The sequence below is a fragment of the Rissa tridactyla genome, chromosome 12 (genome assembly GCF_028500815.1).
Source record: "Rissa tridactyla isolate bRisTri1 chromosome 12, bRisTri1.patW.cur.20221130, whole genome shotgun sequence".
Classification (NCBI taxonomy): Eukaryota; Metazoa; Chordata; class Aves; order Charadriiformes; family Laridae; genus Rissa; species Rissa tridactyla.
The window spans coordinates 9,002,589-9,020,204 of NC_071477.1; the positions used below are offsets into that span (position 1 = coordinate 9,002,589).

Genomic DNA, 17,616 nt, shown 5'->3' on the forward strand with positions numbered 1-17,616 from the left:
CCAGCTTTTTGTTTTACTCAGTTTTACTCAGTTGTGGTGTTTACATTACACCAGCTTGAGGGGGGAAGGAAGGGAATTTTTCTGTATATTAACTGTCTGGGTGATTTTCTACAGCTGCTTTGAAGGGTATGTCTGTTACTTATATTGTAACTTGGATTCTATAGACATATGGCAGAGAGCACAATTCTCCAGAAAGCAAAAGAGTTTGACTGATGGAAAACAGAAGAGAGCAATCCAAGAGAAATCCTGCCAGGGGAGGAGAATGAACCTGAAATTTTCTGTCAAAACCAGACTTCTGCCTTGGGCTTAAGTACCACACTCAGCCAGTTCTACCATTGACTGCAGTGTGGCTCTGCACAGATGCAAGGAACTGCTTCTTGGACCTGGCTAAGTCTGGAGCTTAAGTATTGTTCTGGCATCCATACTGATTTGGAAATATACTGGTTGGCCTGAACTCCTTAAGCAGAGGGACAATTACAGGGTTTTTAAAAAATCAGAAATGTAGAGAGCCTGTGAATTGAGTCTGTTCTGGCTTTTACATAGTGAGTTTGTAAAATCAATCAGAAATTGAAGAGGGCTTGAGAGATTTCATTTTAGACTGTTCAGTCCCTTATTAATTGTGTTGTGGATAGCAACAAAGGAAACGTATATAGCAGACAAGTCTTTTTTTTTTATTTAATCTACTGTCTGTTCTAAATTTCCACTTCCATGCAGCTCAGCACTTGCAGCAGCACAGGTCTAAGCCTGAACTGCCAAGAAGATTTTGACTCATCTGTTTTTCTGTTTATTTCAGAAGCCGATAGACTTACTGGCTGGCAATCATGTCGGTCAAACTCACATTTGTCTCTCCCGGTGATGGGGGTGGTATCAGCAGGAGTTGCTCCTTCACTGGATTCAGCACTGTGCAAAGCAGAAAATTAGGGTAAGTAACACAAAAAGAAAAGCACCCGATTGTTTGGGCAACAGACATTAGGTACTATGAATATATTTTTTTAACCTAAGGCATCTATGTGTAGAAGTCGTTCCTTTATTTTTATCTTAAAGGTATTGAGTGTTGCCACGGTTCACTGATAAATAGCTATATTTCACACCATGCTGCCTTACTACTATACACGCTCTACTTCAGAGACGGCTGGATTTCAGAGGTTATGTATCAGACTGTTAATAGTGTCCATTTCTTCCAGAAAAATGAAGGGCTACGACCCTTCCTGCTTGCAGCCTAGTAGTAACTGATGTTTTCTGACTAAAACCTTCTGAATAGTTATGGTAATTAAAAGATCTCATAGACCTTTAAAAAGATAGGAATGTTAGTGGTGAATCCTGGCAAAATATGTAGCTTAACAAAATTCAATTCTCCTGGAGTTATTTAAACAGAGCAGCATGACATGAGAGGCAGGGCTGCTTTCTGGCAATGCCAGAAATGAGAGGAAGGGAGGAATACAAACAGGCCAAGAAGACCACTAGAAAATTGCTGCTGTCAGTAACAGGTCTATAGTAATAGCCAAGGTTGCAGTCCAGTCGTCAGTCGAGCCCCATAATTGCTAAACCACCCTGCACTGTTTTTCCCTTTTTTCCTTGTCATAAATTGTTGTGCAGCATTGCTCTATGTAGATAACTGTGCAGCTTTTCCACTAGAAGTGCTTTTGTTCTTTTTCTGAATTTAGTGATCCCTGTATGGCCTGTCAAGTGCTTTTAGAAGATATGATATATAAATGGAAAATTAATATAATCTCTGACAGCCAGTGCATGCTGGAATAATAACAAAGTGAATCATTTAGCAGTATCATATAGAAGTATTGGAAAGTATACCTCTAAAAGTATTGTACTCAAAAAAACCTATTGTGTATCAGTAAAATACCCGACTCATGTCGTAAAATATATTTGCAAGGAATTAAATGACTGAATTAACCTTTTAGTTAAACACAGCGTGGTAAAGTATGAGCAAAAATGAAATTCCAGCATGATTGGGATGTAATTGAGAAGTCTTCACATTTGAATAAATTAATTTGTTGTGGAAGCTGAAAAATAATATTACATCCAGCAAAGATTGAACATCTAAAATCACACCAATTGCTAAGATCTTGAGAAAAGCACTGTCAGTGAATTATATAAACAGGCTTGAGCTCAAGTACATAGTGGGAGTTCTAGCAGGGAAAGGATCTACCAGGAAAAGTGTCGAACAGCTGTTTCTGCAACAAAGGCACAGTCCAGCAGGGTAAGAATGTTCTAAACAGAAGAGTTTATGTATCCCTTAAGGTTATTCTGTTACTTTTAGCTGCAAAGGTTTTCTAACCAATGCACCTCTTTATGCATTTTTTTATGATGTTGCTTTTCATTATTTAAGTGTGTAGACAGACAGTTTCATTCAGGAATCAGCACAGTAAGGAAAATTTGTGCACTAGGTACTCAGTCACAGCCCAGTGAACACCCGAGAGCCTTCCCCAGCATAGTGAAGAAATTTTTTAATCACCCTTTCCTAACTTATCTCTCCCTCAGGCGCTGTTGCAAAACACAGCAGGAGATTGCAGGGGCCCTATGCAAGGTCTCTCCAAAGGATGACACACAAATCAGGTCCACATGGAGATTCTTAAGCAGATGCTAAATATACTTTTGCGTTTCTTTAGCAACTTCCTTTTGAGGCTCTCAGCCAGACACACTATTTCATTTTTCCTCACAATGGTCTCCACAGGAAGTAAATGTTATTACTGTTATCTATAAAGTGGGAAATCTGATACTTAAATTATTAAGTTCACAAGGGAAAACAGCAACATAGCATCTAGCTTTTAGCTACTGTCCCTGAAGGCCCCTGTCAGCCACTTAACTTTTCTATGAAACGTATGAAAATGGGATTCTTAACATCAATGCACTGAATACATACGGGCCACATCAGTCAGTAGGAGATACTGAGGAAAATGGTGAGATTTAAATTCCAACCTATCTGTATGCAGTGCTTAAATGCTATACTTTAACTGAAGGGAAATGATTTCCTGAATTTAGGATTTGCAGTCCAAAACTCTGAAGGTAAATATCAAAGTCCTTTCCTTTCCAAAAATAAACAAACCCCAGGAGTAATTTGGGCTTTTTAATTTCAAAAGGCAGAATTATCTTATATTTGCCATATGGTATCTTGCTAATTAGAGTACTCATCTAAAGCATGGAGCTGAACGCTATTTCCTTCTTTTTGTGAAAGAATTTTAAGTGATGATTCTTCCAGGAGACTCTTTCAGTTGATGTTATTGGCTAGACTGTCCCTTCCAGTGTTATTCCAATTGAAACCCTCTCCCTTTGCGTGGAATACTCAAAGATCTGTTATCTTACAAAAGAGAACAATATTAATATAAGTTTCTAATTTAACAGTTATGTTTCTTGTTAAAGGTAACTTGAGCTCCAAATGGTTTGGTCAATTAATACTTAACATTAAGCCATCATAAAAAACCTAAGATAATCATTGGGGTGAAGAAATTAAATATCCAGTAATGTTTGGCAACATGTAATTTCAACAGATTTTTTGCAGATTCTATGTTAAAAAATGGAGTTAAGTGGAAAATTAGCACCAGGATAATTAAAGTAGTTGCTCAAAGGTTTCTATAATAGGACTGGGGACAGCTCTCAGGTGTGCTGGGTCCAGGATTTAATCACCAAGCTCGATAATCTCCTTAGGCATTCAGTCGCATGCTGAGAACTTAAAACAGCCATTGGCTAAGTATTAAGCTATTGTTTCTCCAGGTGAGCTGAATTTAGGATAGAGATTGTAGAGAAGGTGGAAAGCGTCTCTGAGAGCAACCAGTTGGCTTGGCAGACTGGGAAACTTCTTCAGATAACGTTATTTTAGGGGCTCGACTTACAGGGAGTATTAAAAAAACTATATAAAAATAACAAAGACTTACAGGAGTACATAGATAGAGGTAAGCTGGGCAGGAGTCTGCCAGTGTGAGAGAACTATTTGCAAAGAGCTAATTTTCTGGTTTAAATGTTGTAGATATATGTAAGTAATGCTTGGGATGTTCTAACTCTTTATGTTAGCACAAAAAATCCTGTGTGGGGGACTTCTGTTAGAAACAATATTTAATTTTGGTTTTGCAGTTGCTTTTAAAAATAAGTGAGGTGTTAGACGCTGAAAAACATGTTGATAATTATATCTTGTGTGCGATCTGGGCTTAGTAGCTTCCTTTTGTAAATTGTGGTAGGGCTCTAAGCCATCATGTAAGTGGATAGTGAATGCAAGCAAAGAAATAACTATTTTTAAAGGCTTTTTGTGTTCGCTTTATCAGTTAGACCTTGAGCAGATCAAAAGTTTGTTGTTTTGTTTTCCTGAATTGCAGGTGAGAGTTGGAGTGGGAACGTCCTTGTCCTGCAGCGTGGCTTACTTAGCTAGTTCTGTAGTTGACCCAACAACTGGTGTGAATATGCACACAGAAACAGGGCCTTAGCTACCTGCCATGCATGTCCGTTAAGACAATTGCTAGCAGTAGCTGTAACGTTAACTTGTTATTAACCTGTTATAAAAATGACCTTTTCTTTTTCTTGCTCAGTACCCTCTCTACCTTCCCAAAGAAATGGGGACCTGTGCAATTTTTCTTTAATTAAAAAGAATAAAAGAGAAACACTAGGATTCACAGAGTCTGCATCAAGCTTGGAGAATGAGATGTTTCTTATTGAAGTTATTATTGTTGAAGTCACAAAAAACTTGCAGCTCTCCTGCACTAGGTATTTAGGGCTGGCCCTTAACTTTTTGACGTTACCCGTGAAAGTATTCTCAGTGTGTCCAAGAGCTTTGTTCCCTTGAGTAAAGGCATATGGAATTGGACATATAACTTGTAGCCTGGAAGCTTTGTGGATTAGGCGTCACTATTCTCCCTGGTGATGGGTTTTGCATCTTTCCCATATTTATTTTCTTTTTCTACAGAAAGTCTCTCGGCAGAAGTTCAGTGAGATCAAGAATGTCACTGAAATCCCCCAAGGCTTATAATTCCCTGCAGAAGGGGGCGGTCATCTGGGATCCAAAGCCACTGCAGGTGAAGAAAATTTTTGAAGCTTTGAAGAAAGGACTTAAGTAAGGACTTTTTAAATACTGTAATTTGCCTTACCTAGTCATGCTGCTTAAGTCTGTGTATCACTGTTCTCTGTCTCCATCTGGCATCTCTAAACGTATGCAGTGACTTTCCCAGACACTAGTTTGGGACCTTGTAAAACAAGTTTCAGACAGTCTGCTTGCGAACAAAGTGCTCTCATGTTTTTATTTGTTCCCAGTTCATTACACTTCTCTAAAAAGTCAATGACAGGTGGGACTCTGTGGGGAGATTCTCCATCTCTTGGGCAGAAACTAAGCTCTCTCGAGGAAGGGAGGCTTTCAGAGCATGCAGGGTGGCAGGCAGGAAGTCTGCAGATCAAGCGGAGACAGGGATAAGGATGGGATAACCATACCTGGGGGGTGATTGGCAGAAAGTTTCTGGAGAGGGAACTGTGTGGAGTTTGTTTTGACTCAAAAAGCTGACTTAAAACCAAGCCTGAAAGCAAGGGTGTGCCTTGCAAGGACACAGTGGGAAGACTGGTTCATAAACCATTTCTATTGTCTCTATGCTAATTAGAGAACACTTAAAGTAAAGACATATTCTAGTGGGTTTGTATCTTTGTGTTTGGTGTTCTTTTTCTTTTAATAGAATTAAACTCTGGAGTTCAAAAGCCCTGTTTCATCTCTGGGTGGTTTGTTGTAAGGGAAAGTCTAAGCAGATCCACCTGAAAACTTCAGCTGACTTGATGTGATGGAACAGAGCTGTAGTATGACCCCATCTTCTTATGGCAATGTAAATAGCATTATTTTGCTTTAACTGTAGCACTACTTCAGAGTCTTTATTATGGTTGACCGTACAGTCAATGTTGCATTAGTACAGACTTGAGTGAAAAGGTTAAAGACCAATTTTGTCCATTGTCTTTGTCTGGCAGATGTGGGGTGCGTGCAGCAGACAGAGATCAAAGGATGAGCTGGCAATCTGAATGTAGGGTGTTCTGGCTTTGTGGAAGATGTCCGTTATCTCATAGAAATGCTGATATTATTCAGAGTTGAAATGGCAAATAAAACATGGATGAACTTGCTCCCTTGGTATTACAGACCAGAAAGGAAGTGGTGGCAAGTGCTGTTTGCCTTCATCAGTGATTGAAACTGATCAACCTTTAACCGAGTCCTCAAATCTTATAATATAAAAATACACATCTTAAATCATTACAGTTGATGGGTCTAGCCTAATATCATAGGAACTTCGTTTATACTCTGAAGCTACTGTTGGAAGATAAAATGGCTTTCCTTGGATTTGTAAACTCTGTTGCTCTTTTGACTGGCATCCTGCTAACTAACAGTTCCTTCATGTATGTTGCAGCTGTCCTCAGAATTTTGCTACTGTATTAATTCTAATCATAATTTTTGTTTTCTTAAACACAGAACATAAAACGCACTGTAATAATACTTTTTAAACTCAGATGTGTCACATTTTTATTCCAATAAAAGACTATAAAGTCTTAGCCCTAAAAACATCAGTCAATGTCATATTAGTGGATTTGGATTTAAAACAAATAATGAAACCAAATGTTTTTTCAGAGTTTAGAATTTATCAGAGCGTAGGGAGGAGAAACCAAAAAGTGGATCAGAATTTGTTCCCAGTTCTGCAGGGAATGCCACATGACCAGACTCCTGCCAAAACCGAGCAGCTAACTAATTGACTAAAGTAACCTACAGAAAACAACTGTATCAAATAGCAATGCAAAGTCCAAGTTTTAAGTAGATGCAGACTAAGTCCACTTGGTGCTGGAGTGACTTGGATTTTTAGTACAGAACATGTTTTACGTGCCTGTTTCTTTATAGCTATAGCAAATAACTCCTTATTCTGTTAACCATCTGGGTACCATTCCATCAAGCTGGCAATTCTAACATACTTAAATCGGAAAGTGATGAAACTCTTCTAAAAGGAAAGTGAACCCTTTTCTGCCACCAGCCTTGGCTACTTCTGCACTGAGCTGTTAATAGGCAAGTGTAAAGAGCAGACAGCTGAATGCTGGAACCACTGGGTGTCTGGGGGGAACTGGTTTTGTAACAGTAAGAAAATGAAGTGCATCAAAGCAAATGTGAAGACATGCAGCTGTCTAAAATGAAGCTATTTTGACTGCTCTGAGACTGTCTTATAATGTAGAATTTACCAGGTGACTTTTGTTCCCTTTTAAGCATAAGAGGAAAAAGTTACCAAAGTCTGCTCTATATTAAAAGCAAAGTTGGAAGAAGATGGTCTCAGCAGAAATAGTTTAAGGCCCTGTGGGAACTCCTAAGGGACAACCCTTGCATGCAAGCGACTCTATAGAAGCCAACTGGCTCCAAGTGCTTCACACCTTGCATAATACTTCCCATTCTGGAAAAAGTAATGGTTACATTAAGAAATTGTCTCACATACTAAAAGGTGGTGTTCAGTTCTGTTTGCTAAAACACTGAATGACATGTTCCCTACCTTACATGTGGAGTACTTCAATGAGCTTGGTTTTGTAGTCCAAGTGTCTTGTGTTGCAATTCTTTGACTTTGTAAGATAGAGTTGGTTGATGAATTCTTAGTCCTCAGTAACTGTAAGAGACTTGCTCAACAAATGAACTGATCTTCTGCCTTACAGAAAAGGTTCCAGGAGGCCAAACAGGAATAGTCAGAGAAAGATGAAAAGGAGATATGTGAGCTCAGTTATGTGTGCATTAGAACTTCCTGTTCTCCTCCTATGTCCCTCCCTTCCTCTTGCCTTTAGTAGTACTTCCAGCTCTACTGTCTTGTTTTGTTTTGCTTCACATTCCCAGAATAAAGTCTATCTTCCACTTGAATGATCTATTTTAGATGAAGGGAAACAAGAAATAACGAATGTCTGAGTGCAGTGTGTGCATGTGTATATGTATATACCTTATGCAACAGTGGTGTCCTTCTGGAATTGCACTGTAGCATTCCACATCTTGGAGGTATAAGAAGGATTCAGGAGGCTTCCTAATGTACAGCATCTTTAAATGTTAGGTAACAGTAACCAGAATCTGCTGGGACTTATTGCATACAGATGCTCCTCTTGGAGTCACTTTGCATTTAAGACAAATATTTGTCTAAGGAAACCACCCTTTCTCATCTGTTGACCCATGTCCCTCTGTGTAGCCATTCACATCTCTAGAGACTAAAACAAGGGAAATCTTCTCTAGAAGGAAGTTGCTTTGTAACATTCTGCTGAAAAATTCTTTGGGAAGGTGTTATAATTAATATACCAGAAGAATGTAAGTTTGGGTTTTCTTCCTCTCTAGTGAATACTTGGAAGCACATCAGGCTGAATTGGATTATCTTTCTGGTCGACACAAAGATACAAAAAGGAACTCCAGATTGGTAAGATGGTTTTAATGTTAAATACTTAAATGACTCTTAAAATAAAGTCACAGAAGTAGATGGTTTCTCACATCTGGGACTCCCTGGGGCTTTCCAGTTAAAGCACTGAGGTGAGATCAAGCAAGGCATCACAATCAGAAATTCATCAATCAAGTTAGCTCTTGATGTGAGAATTAAACTTGGGATTTCTCAAGTTCAATATCCATCAGTGTTCTTCAGATTGTGTTCCTTTACTGGGATGGTATCTCCTTGTGTCTCTTCAGTGATCAGTGTTCGTACCTGACTCTGTATGGACAGAAATGGTGATAAAGACAGAGCTTTGTTTTCCATAGTTGGCGAATGTGTCCTCGTAACCTAGGTTCTGTCACATTCATAACTCCCTAGAAGTACCTTCAGCAGCAGTGCTAGTGAAGAGACAACTCGCAGATACAGCTTTGCCTTTCATTTGGGAAATAACGGCTAGATAAAAAAAAAAAAAAAAAAATAAAATCAGAAACTCCCGTGTACCATGACCAATGTCCAAGTCCTTGTTGTGGCTGGTGGTGAGACTCTAACTGTCTCATTTCAAGCATCTGTGAAAACAAACCAACCAACCATGCACAGAAAATGAAACTACTTATAAAAATGTTGGACTGTCATCTTGTAGTAAACAATGCATCTTAATTTAGCATAACTTAAGATAGGCATACAGAGTCCTGCAGTAAATACCAAAGTATCGTTAATATACATGCTCTTCTATTCAGCCTTTGCTGTTTTTCTTTCAGGCTTTCTACTATGACCTGGATAAGGTAAGACTATTGAAGATGAGATGAAATGCTGCAAATAGAGACAAATGGATGATGTCTACTGTGTTACTTTTAAAGGCATGTTTAGGAAATAATTTCTCAAGTCCCCCCTTCTCTCTCCCCTCTTCAAAAGCAAATCCGCTCTGTGGAGAGATACATCAGAAAACTGGAGTTTCACATAAGCAAGGTAAGAGGTTTTATATCTTATTATATCTTGTACATGTAAGGCTTATGCTGCTATACAAGCAAACTATCTAAATAGAAAATACTTTGATTATAATTCATCTGAAGGGGAATAATGTTGGGTACCTTCTGAAAGCTGTAACCACTCTTCTTGCAGAAGGAGGGGATTTTTATTTATTTATTTATTTTCTTGAATGGTTCTATTCAGGCTGAATGTTGGGCGCAACCCAACCTGAGGTTGCCTGTGAAACCAGTTTGCATACTCTGCCAGTTTATTCAGAAAATGCTGCTGTGAGAAGACTTGCATGTTCTCCCCTGCTTCACGCAAGGGGCCAAATAGGCAGTTCTGTAGAGTGCGTGCCTGCTGTCTGCCATCTGCTTCCAAAGGAATCAAGTCTCTCCTCTGACGTAGCTAAAGGTGTAGGTGTTTTAATCTGTGTTGAGGGAATCGGTTTCCTGCTCCCCAAGTAATTTTTTCCCTGAACCAAGTGTTACTCTACTCCTTGTCTTCTAGTCTAATAATAGCAGAGCAAATTGTTTCTCAGTATCCCATGGTTTTTTGTAGGAATGTCTACAAACCGTTGCACTCTAATCAGTCTGTAAAATGCAGGAATTACAGCACTCTGCAATACTATGACAATAGGATTTGGTTGGTTTTTTTGGCAGAAAAGACTGCTGATGTTCCTTTCCAAAACTTACTAGAACTATGCCGGGGTAATTCTTGTTCATTCTTCCCCCACCCCCCAAATCTTAAAGGTAGAAGAACTCTATGAAGCTTACTGTATCCAGTGCAGACTACGAGATGGGGCCACTAATATGAAACATGCCTTTTCCTTGTCTCCTTCCACCAAAGCCTCCAGAGAGAGCCTAGTGGAGCTTTACAAGAACTTCCAAGAGTGCACAGAGGTAGGAAATACTACACTCATGTAACAAAGACCTGACTGTTCCTTAGCAAAATATGTACTAGGACTTGCTGCTGGCTTTTTTTTAATGGCGCATGTTAAAAACTTAACATATGAATGAAATACAGTACATAATGTGAACTGAACCTTGTGAGACAAATACCTTATGGGCAAAGCTCTTGATTTCTATGCCCTTCTTCTGCCCCTACTCAACTTGTCTTCATGCATTCATGAAGACAAGTGAAAAATTCTTTGAATTTCTGCTTTTATACTGGGGTCCATTATGACTTCCACCAGAAGTAATGGAATGAGACTTGAATAATGAATAAGCTATACTATCTTTACAAAACAAGCAGTGGAAGGTAACTGACAGTGAACTGCTCAAGCAGTTCCACTCCTCTATGGAGAGTCAAAAAAAAAAAAAGCCCTTAAAAAGATGGGATAAGAAAATGGCATGCATGGGACGGTAGCTACGCTGCGCTGCTTTTCAGTCGTAGTGACTGTTCAGTCTTTCTTCTAGGACATGTGCTTTATAGAAGGGGCGTTGGAGGTCCATTTGGGAGAGTTTCATGTGAAGATGAAAGGTACGTTCCTTTCTTGTTTTCTTCAAGACTTATCAATTGATTTGGGGTTTCCTATGTAGCAATCTGATCCACTGAGTCTACTTATTTAATGTCAGTTGCTTCCACTGGCTTTCTGGATTGGACCCTGAACAGAATTTTGGCAGACTTCTGTTAGCTTCAGTGCTGTAAAACAGATCTGCAATGGTATTTTATATTTGAATACAAAAGCTGACAGTCTTTCTTTCCTCAGCTCAATTAAATTTGTCCTTCTAAGAGTGTTTTGGGCTGGTGGCATAGCTTCTTCAGAGTTGAGCACAGGAGGTGTTAGCCAGATAGTCACTTTATTTATTGCAAGCTGAGGTTTGGGGGGACATTGTAAAACTCTACAAGTATTAGGATTTTTCCTTCTCTTTTCAGGGTTGGTGGGCTTTGCACGTCTCTGCCCGGGGGACCAGTATGAGGTGCAGTATACAGCAATTCATTTTGTCCTTTATTTTACTGCTGTGAGTTTGCAGTAGAGAAACAGGAGAGCAAGGGTGCAACATGTAGAAGGCAAGCAGGAAACAGACTATGATAAAACTGTGCACCGGTCTGATGAGAACAGTGCTTTGGTACATTCACTAGTTACTCTGCCCACTGAGAATGAAGAGGGAAAGATGGGATTCAAGTGTTATGGGAGGGTTTAAAAGATGGCAGTGGCTGTCTATCAAAACCAACCTGTCAGGTCTTTGTCTTCAAAGTTGCCCTGGAATCAAGTAACAGTTGCTGTCTGTTTCTTGGAAGATTGCCCTTGGCATGATTTGAATGCATCTTAGTGTCTTTCTGGGTTACACTCCTACTTCTAACAGTGGCCAATGAATTCCAGTGTGCCTTGTGTTGCAGTACTGCAACACTTGCTATGCAACCTAGTTTTGCAGTTTTTCTAGAATGGGTGGGATGTGTCATTTGGCACTGAGTTAAGGCGTTAAAACTTGCAATCTAAATTCCTGCCTCCAATCTTCTGGCCTTTATTCAAGTTCCTAAATGTATAGTGGTCAAAGGAATGGATTTGCTTCTGCAGTACTGGAACAGTGTGAGGCCTATGGACTGAAGGGGATGTTCTGGGATGCGTTGACCCAACCTCCTTTTTCCTTTGTGGTTTCTAGGTGTTTGTGCGACTGGGACGCCAAAAATGGAGGTTGAAAGGCAAGATTGAGACTGATGATAGCCAAACATGGGATGAGGAAGAAAAGATTTTTATACCCAATCTCCATGAGAAGTTTGAAATCAAGGTGTGGTGTATAATGGTTGGATTGGAATCAGTGGGTTAACACATCTTCTGCTATACTGGTTACCTGTGAGGATACCAAGCATTTGTCAAAATTCTTAAGTAGTTTTCTTTTCCTAGCCATGTAAAAATGGCAGTTAATCAATGTTTCTTCCTACTGAACTGATATCTGCTTCTGGTTTTTCTTCGCTTCTGGCACTCAGATCTGTGTTAGTGCATCTGCTTTCCCATGTTCTGGAGTCTTGTATAGGAGGTTGGGTTTACTTAAAAACAAAACAAACCTTCCAGACCAATATCTAGGATTTTCTAGGGTGAAGTTTAGATGTGGAGACAAAAAGACGTGTATGTTTATATCACTCGTGTGGAGTATTAAGTACTTGAATTTCTGTTCTCCATTGAAAAAGATAAAGATATGGAAAGCATATCTTTGCACATGTGTATGTTTTGAATGTGTAGTTCAGATAGACCTTTATCTAGATGTGCTGCAGATTCTTTTGTCATGTTTTACTCCAGAGATTGTTGCTCAACAGCCAGCTGAATATAAGCTGGCAGTGTGTCCAGGTGGCCAAGAAGGTCAATAGCATCAGACTAGGGAAGCGATTGTCCCACTGTACTCAGCACTGGTGAGGCCGCACCTTGAGTACTGCGTTCAGTTTTGGGTCCCTCACTACAAGACAAGTGTTGAGGTCCAGAGAAGGGCAGGGAAGCTGGTGCAGGGTCTAGAGCACAAGTCCTCTGATGAGCAGTTGAGGGAACTGGCGTTGTTTAGCCTGGAGAAAAGGGGGCTGAGGGGAGGCTTTATTGCTCTCTACAACTACCTGGAAGGAGGCTGTAGAGAGGGGGTGCTGGTCTCTTCTCCCAGGTAACAAGCAATAGGACAAGAGGAAACAGCCTCAATTTGCATCAGGGGAGGTTTAGATTGGATATTAGGAACTATTTCTTCACTGAAAGGGTTGTCAAGCATTGGAAAAGGCTGCTTGGGGAAGTGGTTGAGTCACCATCCCTGGAGGTGTTTAAAAGACGGGTGGATGTGGTGCTGAGGGACATGGCTTAGTGGTGGACTTGGCAGTGTTAGGTTTACAGTTGGACTCGGTGACCTTAAAGGTCTTTTTCAAAATAAACGATTCTATGATTCTATACCTGCAAAGATCCAATAGCATTTATATACTAGTGAAAACTGTCTGTACTTTAAAAAAAAAAAAGTGTCAGAACTCTAAATAAAGATATAAAGTGCTTTGGAAGAGGTCGTATCTTTAACAGTAAGGGACCAGTGCTAGTGGCATGTGATACACAGATGACACGTTGTGGGTACCCCTTGGGGGAAGCTTCATAGACCCTTGTGTAGCTGGCATTGATTCTGGCACTTACCTGGCAGGTGGAGTTAATCCTTAAGCAGCTTTTCTACTGTAGCCTGGCATCTTTCGTGGGCTTGACTCTGCAGCATGATGCCTGCCAGCCTAAAAGGAGCTGAGATTGAAGGCTGTGCTGGATCCTTTTCTACTAGGAAACTGTGCCAGTGCAGGGTTTCAAGTTTTGACAGCTGTGTTAAAGCAGCTATTGCAATGTTCCTCTGCTATCTGGCAGCAAGAACTGGGTTACATAGGAGAGACTCTTTGGCATCTTGTCAGCAGAGCTTTTGGAAATGTGCTTATAACACATTTTTTTGCTGCCACTGCACAATGAAGATCAGGTGAGAGGCTAATTCAGATCCCTGTTTTCCCATAATAGTTGTAAAAACTTGTATTACTTTGTATGACAATGATAGTTTTACTCTTTTTGTCAGCTTATGAAAGTGTACTGACTAATGTTCTCCACACCCACCTGCTCTTTCCACTTTGTATTTAATAATCTTTGCCCAGTACAAATACATAACAGGATTAAAAAGAAGAAAAAATAAAAATCTGAAGTGCCAAAGAGTGTTCCAAGAGGAGCCTAGCAACATAATTTTTGCTAGCTCTTAGAGGAGATGTAGGCATGTAACTAATTCCTGAAGAGGACTTTAGGTACTTATGCTAAAATTCTGTGCTGAGTTTGATGCTTTGTGCAATTCCAGAACAATTTGATCTTCAATTGGAAGTATGCTTTTATAGAAAGTGTTTGATTAGATTTTTATTTTGTTTTTTTAAGTAGTTGAAGAAGCAAAGTGCCAGCCTGGGGAAAATGTAGGCCTGTAACTGCATTGATAACAAACTCGGAGCCACTTGCAGAGCTATAGGAAAGAACTGATGCTTAACAAGTTCTGATTTCAGTCCGCAGCTGAGCTCAGGACAGTTAGAAAGGTCACACTGGGTGCAGATAGTTGTGCTTCCAGATCCTTTAGGCAATTGCGAGCTGAAATAGTCTGGTGTAGGTAGGCTAATATACTTCCCTGTGAATTATAGTTTTTTGATAGTGTTGTTCTAATATGTCGACAAGCTGGACTCTCTACTAGAAATGACAACTACTTGTATGTATATCAGAGCTAGAATTTCAAAATTTCAGACTAATTTTTCTTAAAATCATAGTCTACCACGTCCTGTTGTCAGAAGTGCTGTACAGCTCTGTCTCTCTGCAAATCAAAGAACTCTCTCTCTCTTTGCTAGCCATCTGTGACATATTCCTTGGGGGATATTGGCTTGCAACAGTTTAGGAGCCCAGAATTGAGTATCAAGGTTTTAAGTTTGTTGTGGGCCTCAGAGTAGATACGAGCCTTGGGTATTCTCCTTTGTGTGCACATGACTTAGGATTGTCTGGTAAGATGAAAATGGATATGTTTGTCTGTCCCTGCAGGTGACAGAGCTGCGAGGACTGGCCACTATTCTAGTCGGTGTTGTGACATGTGACAGCATAAACTTCTTCACAACCAAGCCTCAGGCAATCATTGTGGATATAACTGAACTAGGCACCATCAAGCTGCAGCTGGAGGTCCTCTGGAAGTAAGTACAGCTTCAAATGAAAAAAGCTGGAGCTAAACATTTGAAATAAATTAAAGGCTCCTAACTATGTCACATAGCATTCAACATCACAGTCCTCTTTCTATTTGCAGAGCAGGTGCAGGATAGATAGCAGCCACATGCTTCCACGCAGCACCCGCAGCTACTGTGCCTGATCTCTGACTCTGTGGGACCAGTCATCAGGATGGGGTGGGGGGAAAGGCACAGAAGCTATTTCTGTGACCCTTCAGTTCTTGGTGTTGATGTTGCCAGAGCCATGGTTGGCCACATGAACTGTCTAGTAGGCTTTTACTTAACTTACTACTCTTCAGAATGAGCATTCAAGTCTAGCTCCAAGCAATGTATGTACATCTATAAAATGTGACCGATAATCTTAAAGGTGATGAAATGAAACTGAAAATAGTAGCTTCTGGGTACAATGAAAAAAATATATAGTTGAAATTTTAGGATAATCACTATTTCCAGGCCACAATTCATTAAAAATGAAGCTTTCCCAGAGACTTAGCACCTTTGTATTTGCACTGTGATTGGTTATCAATAAGGTCTGTGCGCTACAGGGAAGCCTGGTTACAGATGCACTGTTAAAATAGCTGAGTATTTTCAAGGTGCCTGTGATTTGTTAAATTGTTTTATAATTTAAACTTGTAAATCAATTTTTGTAGTGGATTACTGATGTTATTAAAGCAAATTCTCACTTTTGTGGATGCTGTGCTGGAACGTCTTCCTCACTCTAGACACACCACCATAGATTTTTGAGGTAGTACTGTTATTTCTGCTTGAAGAGACTGTTGGTCCATACTGTGAGTCTTGTCTGCGACAAATCAAAACTTTTAAACCTGTTTTTATTTACTGTTGTCCAGGGGTTAAATCTAGCCATTTTAGTGAAGTGCCCAATTAAGCAACAGGCACACTCTTTACTTGTACTTTTGTATATGGCTTACTGCAGTCCTCAGTTCTTCCCAACCCAACATGGCAAAGAGGCATTTGAACACATCTCCATGATAAGGACCTTCTTGAAAGGCCACTTTGTGATGACTTGTGGATCTAGGCCCTTTCCAGGAAAAGCGGAGACTGAACGATGTTTAGATTAGGAAGGGCAGGGAGCTATGCCGTACAGGCCAGATTCACCTATGGCTCAGCCTTGGACAACTCTTCTTCTCCGGCTGTGCTGGTTTCCTGTTTTCTTAAAAATTACCCAAGAATAAAAAAACCCAAACTCGTATGTGTTGAATACATGGTCTACCAAATGTGCCCAAGAGCCAAACGGAGCTTTCAGTAAGAGAAAAGTTTCCCTGCCCTTAGAGTTAAGTAGCCAAATGTATTTTACAATCAGACTTGATTTTTTTTTTTTTTTTCAGGTCTTAATACCCTGTTTCTACTTTCAGTTCCCTTTGGAAGCATCACTTGACTTTAAACCTTGTCACAGTCTCTTAAGCCACCAACAGGAGAGGTTTTCTGTTGCGATTCCTGTGCGAGTATTGATAAACAGTTTTCAGCTTGCATTTCTGGGGTTGGGGAAAGAAAAGCTTTATTGATCAACATACTATTTTCTGAATGTCTTTTGTGTATGCTGTGGTTCTTGAAGTTTACAGTTGACTTGTACATGCAATTGGGCTGAAATGTAAGTCTTGGCATCAACATCTGAAAACTATTTTCAAATACACACATTGCTCTAATCAATGAGAAATAAACACACAGCAGAGTTTTGCCCACACCTGTTGTTTATGACACTTTCCTCCTGAGATCTAACAACGGGCATCAGTATATGTTTTGTTTTGGTGAGGTGCTGCAGCTGCTCTGAGGCTTTTGAGGCCTCTGTTTCTTATTTGAGAAGCTGAGCCACTAATTAGTTGGGTAACAAAGCCTCATTCCAGAAGCTTGCTGTGATCTTGCATTATATGCTCTATGAAACTTCCTCTTACTCACGCCAAGTTACGTATGTATTCCCATTTGAATCTGAAAGCAGAGACATGCATGGTAGAATTATTGAAAACTGTGTGGCATGGGGATGGTGCAAGTTGCACTATATATATTTTTTTTTTAAGAAAAAGTAGCTCTTAAAATGACAGCCCATTTAAATGAAGGCCAATTAAAATATTCTGTTGTTGACACTTGCATGTCTTAGTTTTGGGGAAGGAAGGAGAGAAGGGGGGCATAGGGGGATATATAGGCAAACATAGATATATGGCGAAGTCTGCCTTTATTTGTCATCTCTCACCTTGCAACAAACACACGCCACAAAAACTTGCATTAGCTTTAATCTGGATGTAAAATAATCAAAAGCTCTATATGGAGTTTTGGAGCAGAAAGGACTGCAGGTAGAACCCTCTGCTTGCAGAGATGCTTTTCTTATAAGGGCAGTCCTTGCCTACAACTTCAAGCCTAATGTCTAAAGAAGCTACACTTGTGCAGCGTAGATATACTTTCTTTATTGAACTGGGTATAAAATCTGATTTTGCAGATGGCATGTTCATAGTGGTGTCCGTAAGACATCACTTCTACTCTCTTCTTGTTAACCCACACAAATGGCATCTAACAGGTTCACTTTATTTACTTTTTCTGGATCTACTTACTTTCTTCTCCTTGCTGTCAATAACTT

General features: G+C 39.9%; 1 protein-coding gene across 11 annotated transcripts in view; it reads left to right on the forward strand.

Moving 5' to 3' along the window:
- The window catches only part of RIPOR3 (RIPOR family member 3), a 53,251-nt gene that overhangs the window by 19,837 nt on the left and 15,798 nt on the right, over positions 1-17,616 (forward strand). For 9 of the 11 annotated variants that reach the window (XM_054218364.1, XM_054218366.1, XM_054218368.1 and 6 more), the window contains 10 exons: positions 794-922; positions 4,907-5,053; positions 8,306-8,384; positions 9,149-9,172; positions 9,303-9,356; positions 10,109-10,258; positions 10,775-10,838; positions 11,235-11,278; positions 11,963-12,088; positions 14,854-14,999. In XM_054218364.1, the coding sequence (XP_054074339.1) occupies positions 822-922; positions 4,907-5,053; positions 8,306-8,384; positions 9,149-9,172; positions 9,303-9,356; positions 10,109-10,258; positions 10,775-10,838; positions 11,235-11,278; positions 11,963-12,088; positions 14,854-14,999 (935 nt within the window). In that variant the 5' untranslated portion in view covers positions 794-821. Of the gene's footprint in view, positions 1-793; positions 923-4,906; positions 5,054-5,682; positions 5,805-8,305; positions 8,385-9,148; positions 9,173-9,302; positions 9,357-10,108; positions 10,259-10,774; positions 10,839-11,234; positions 11,279-11,962; positions 12,089-14,853; positions 15,000-17,616 lie in introns of those variants that run through there. The other 2 variants (XM_054218374.1, XM_054218373.1) reach the window with 2 other exon arrangements.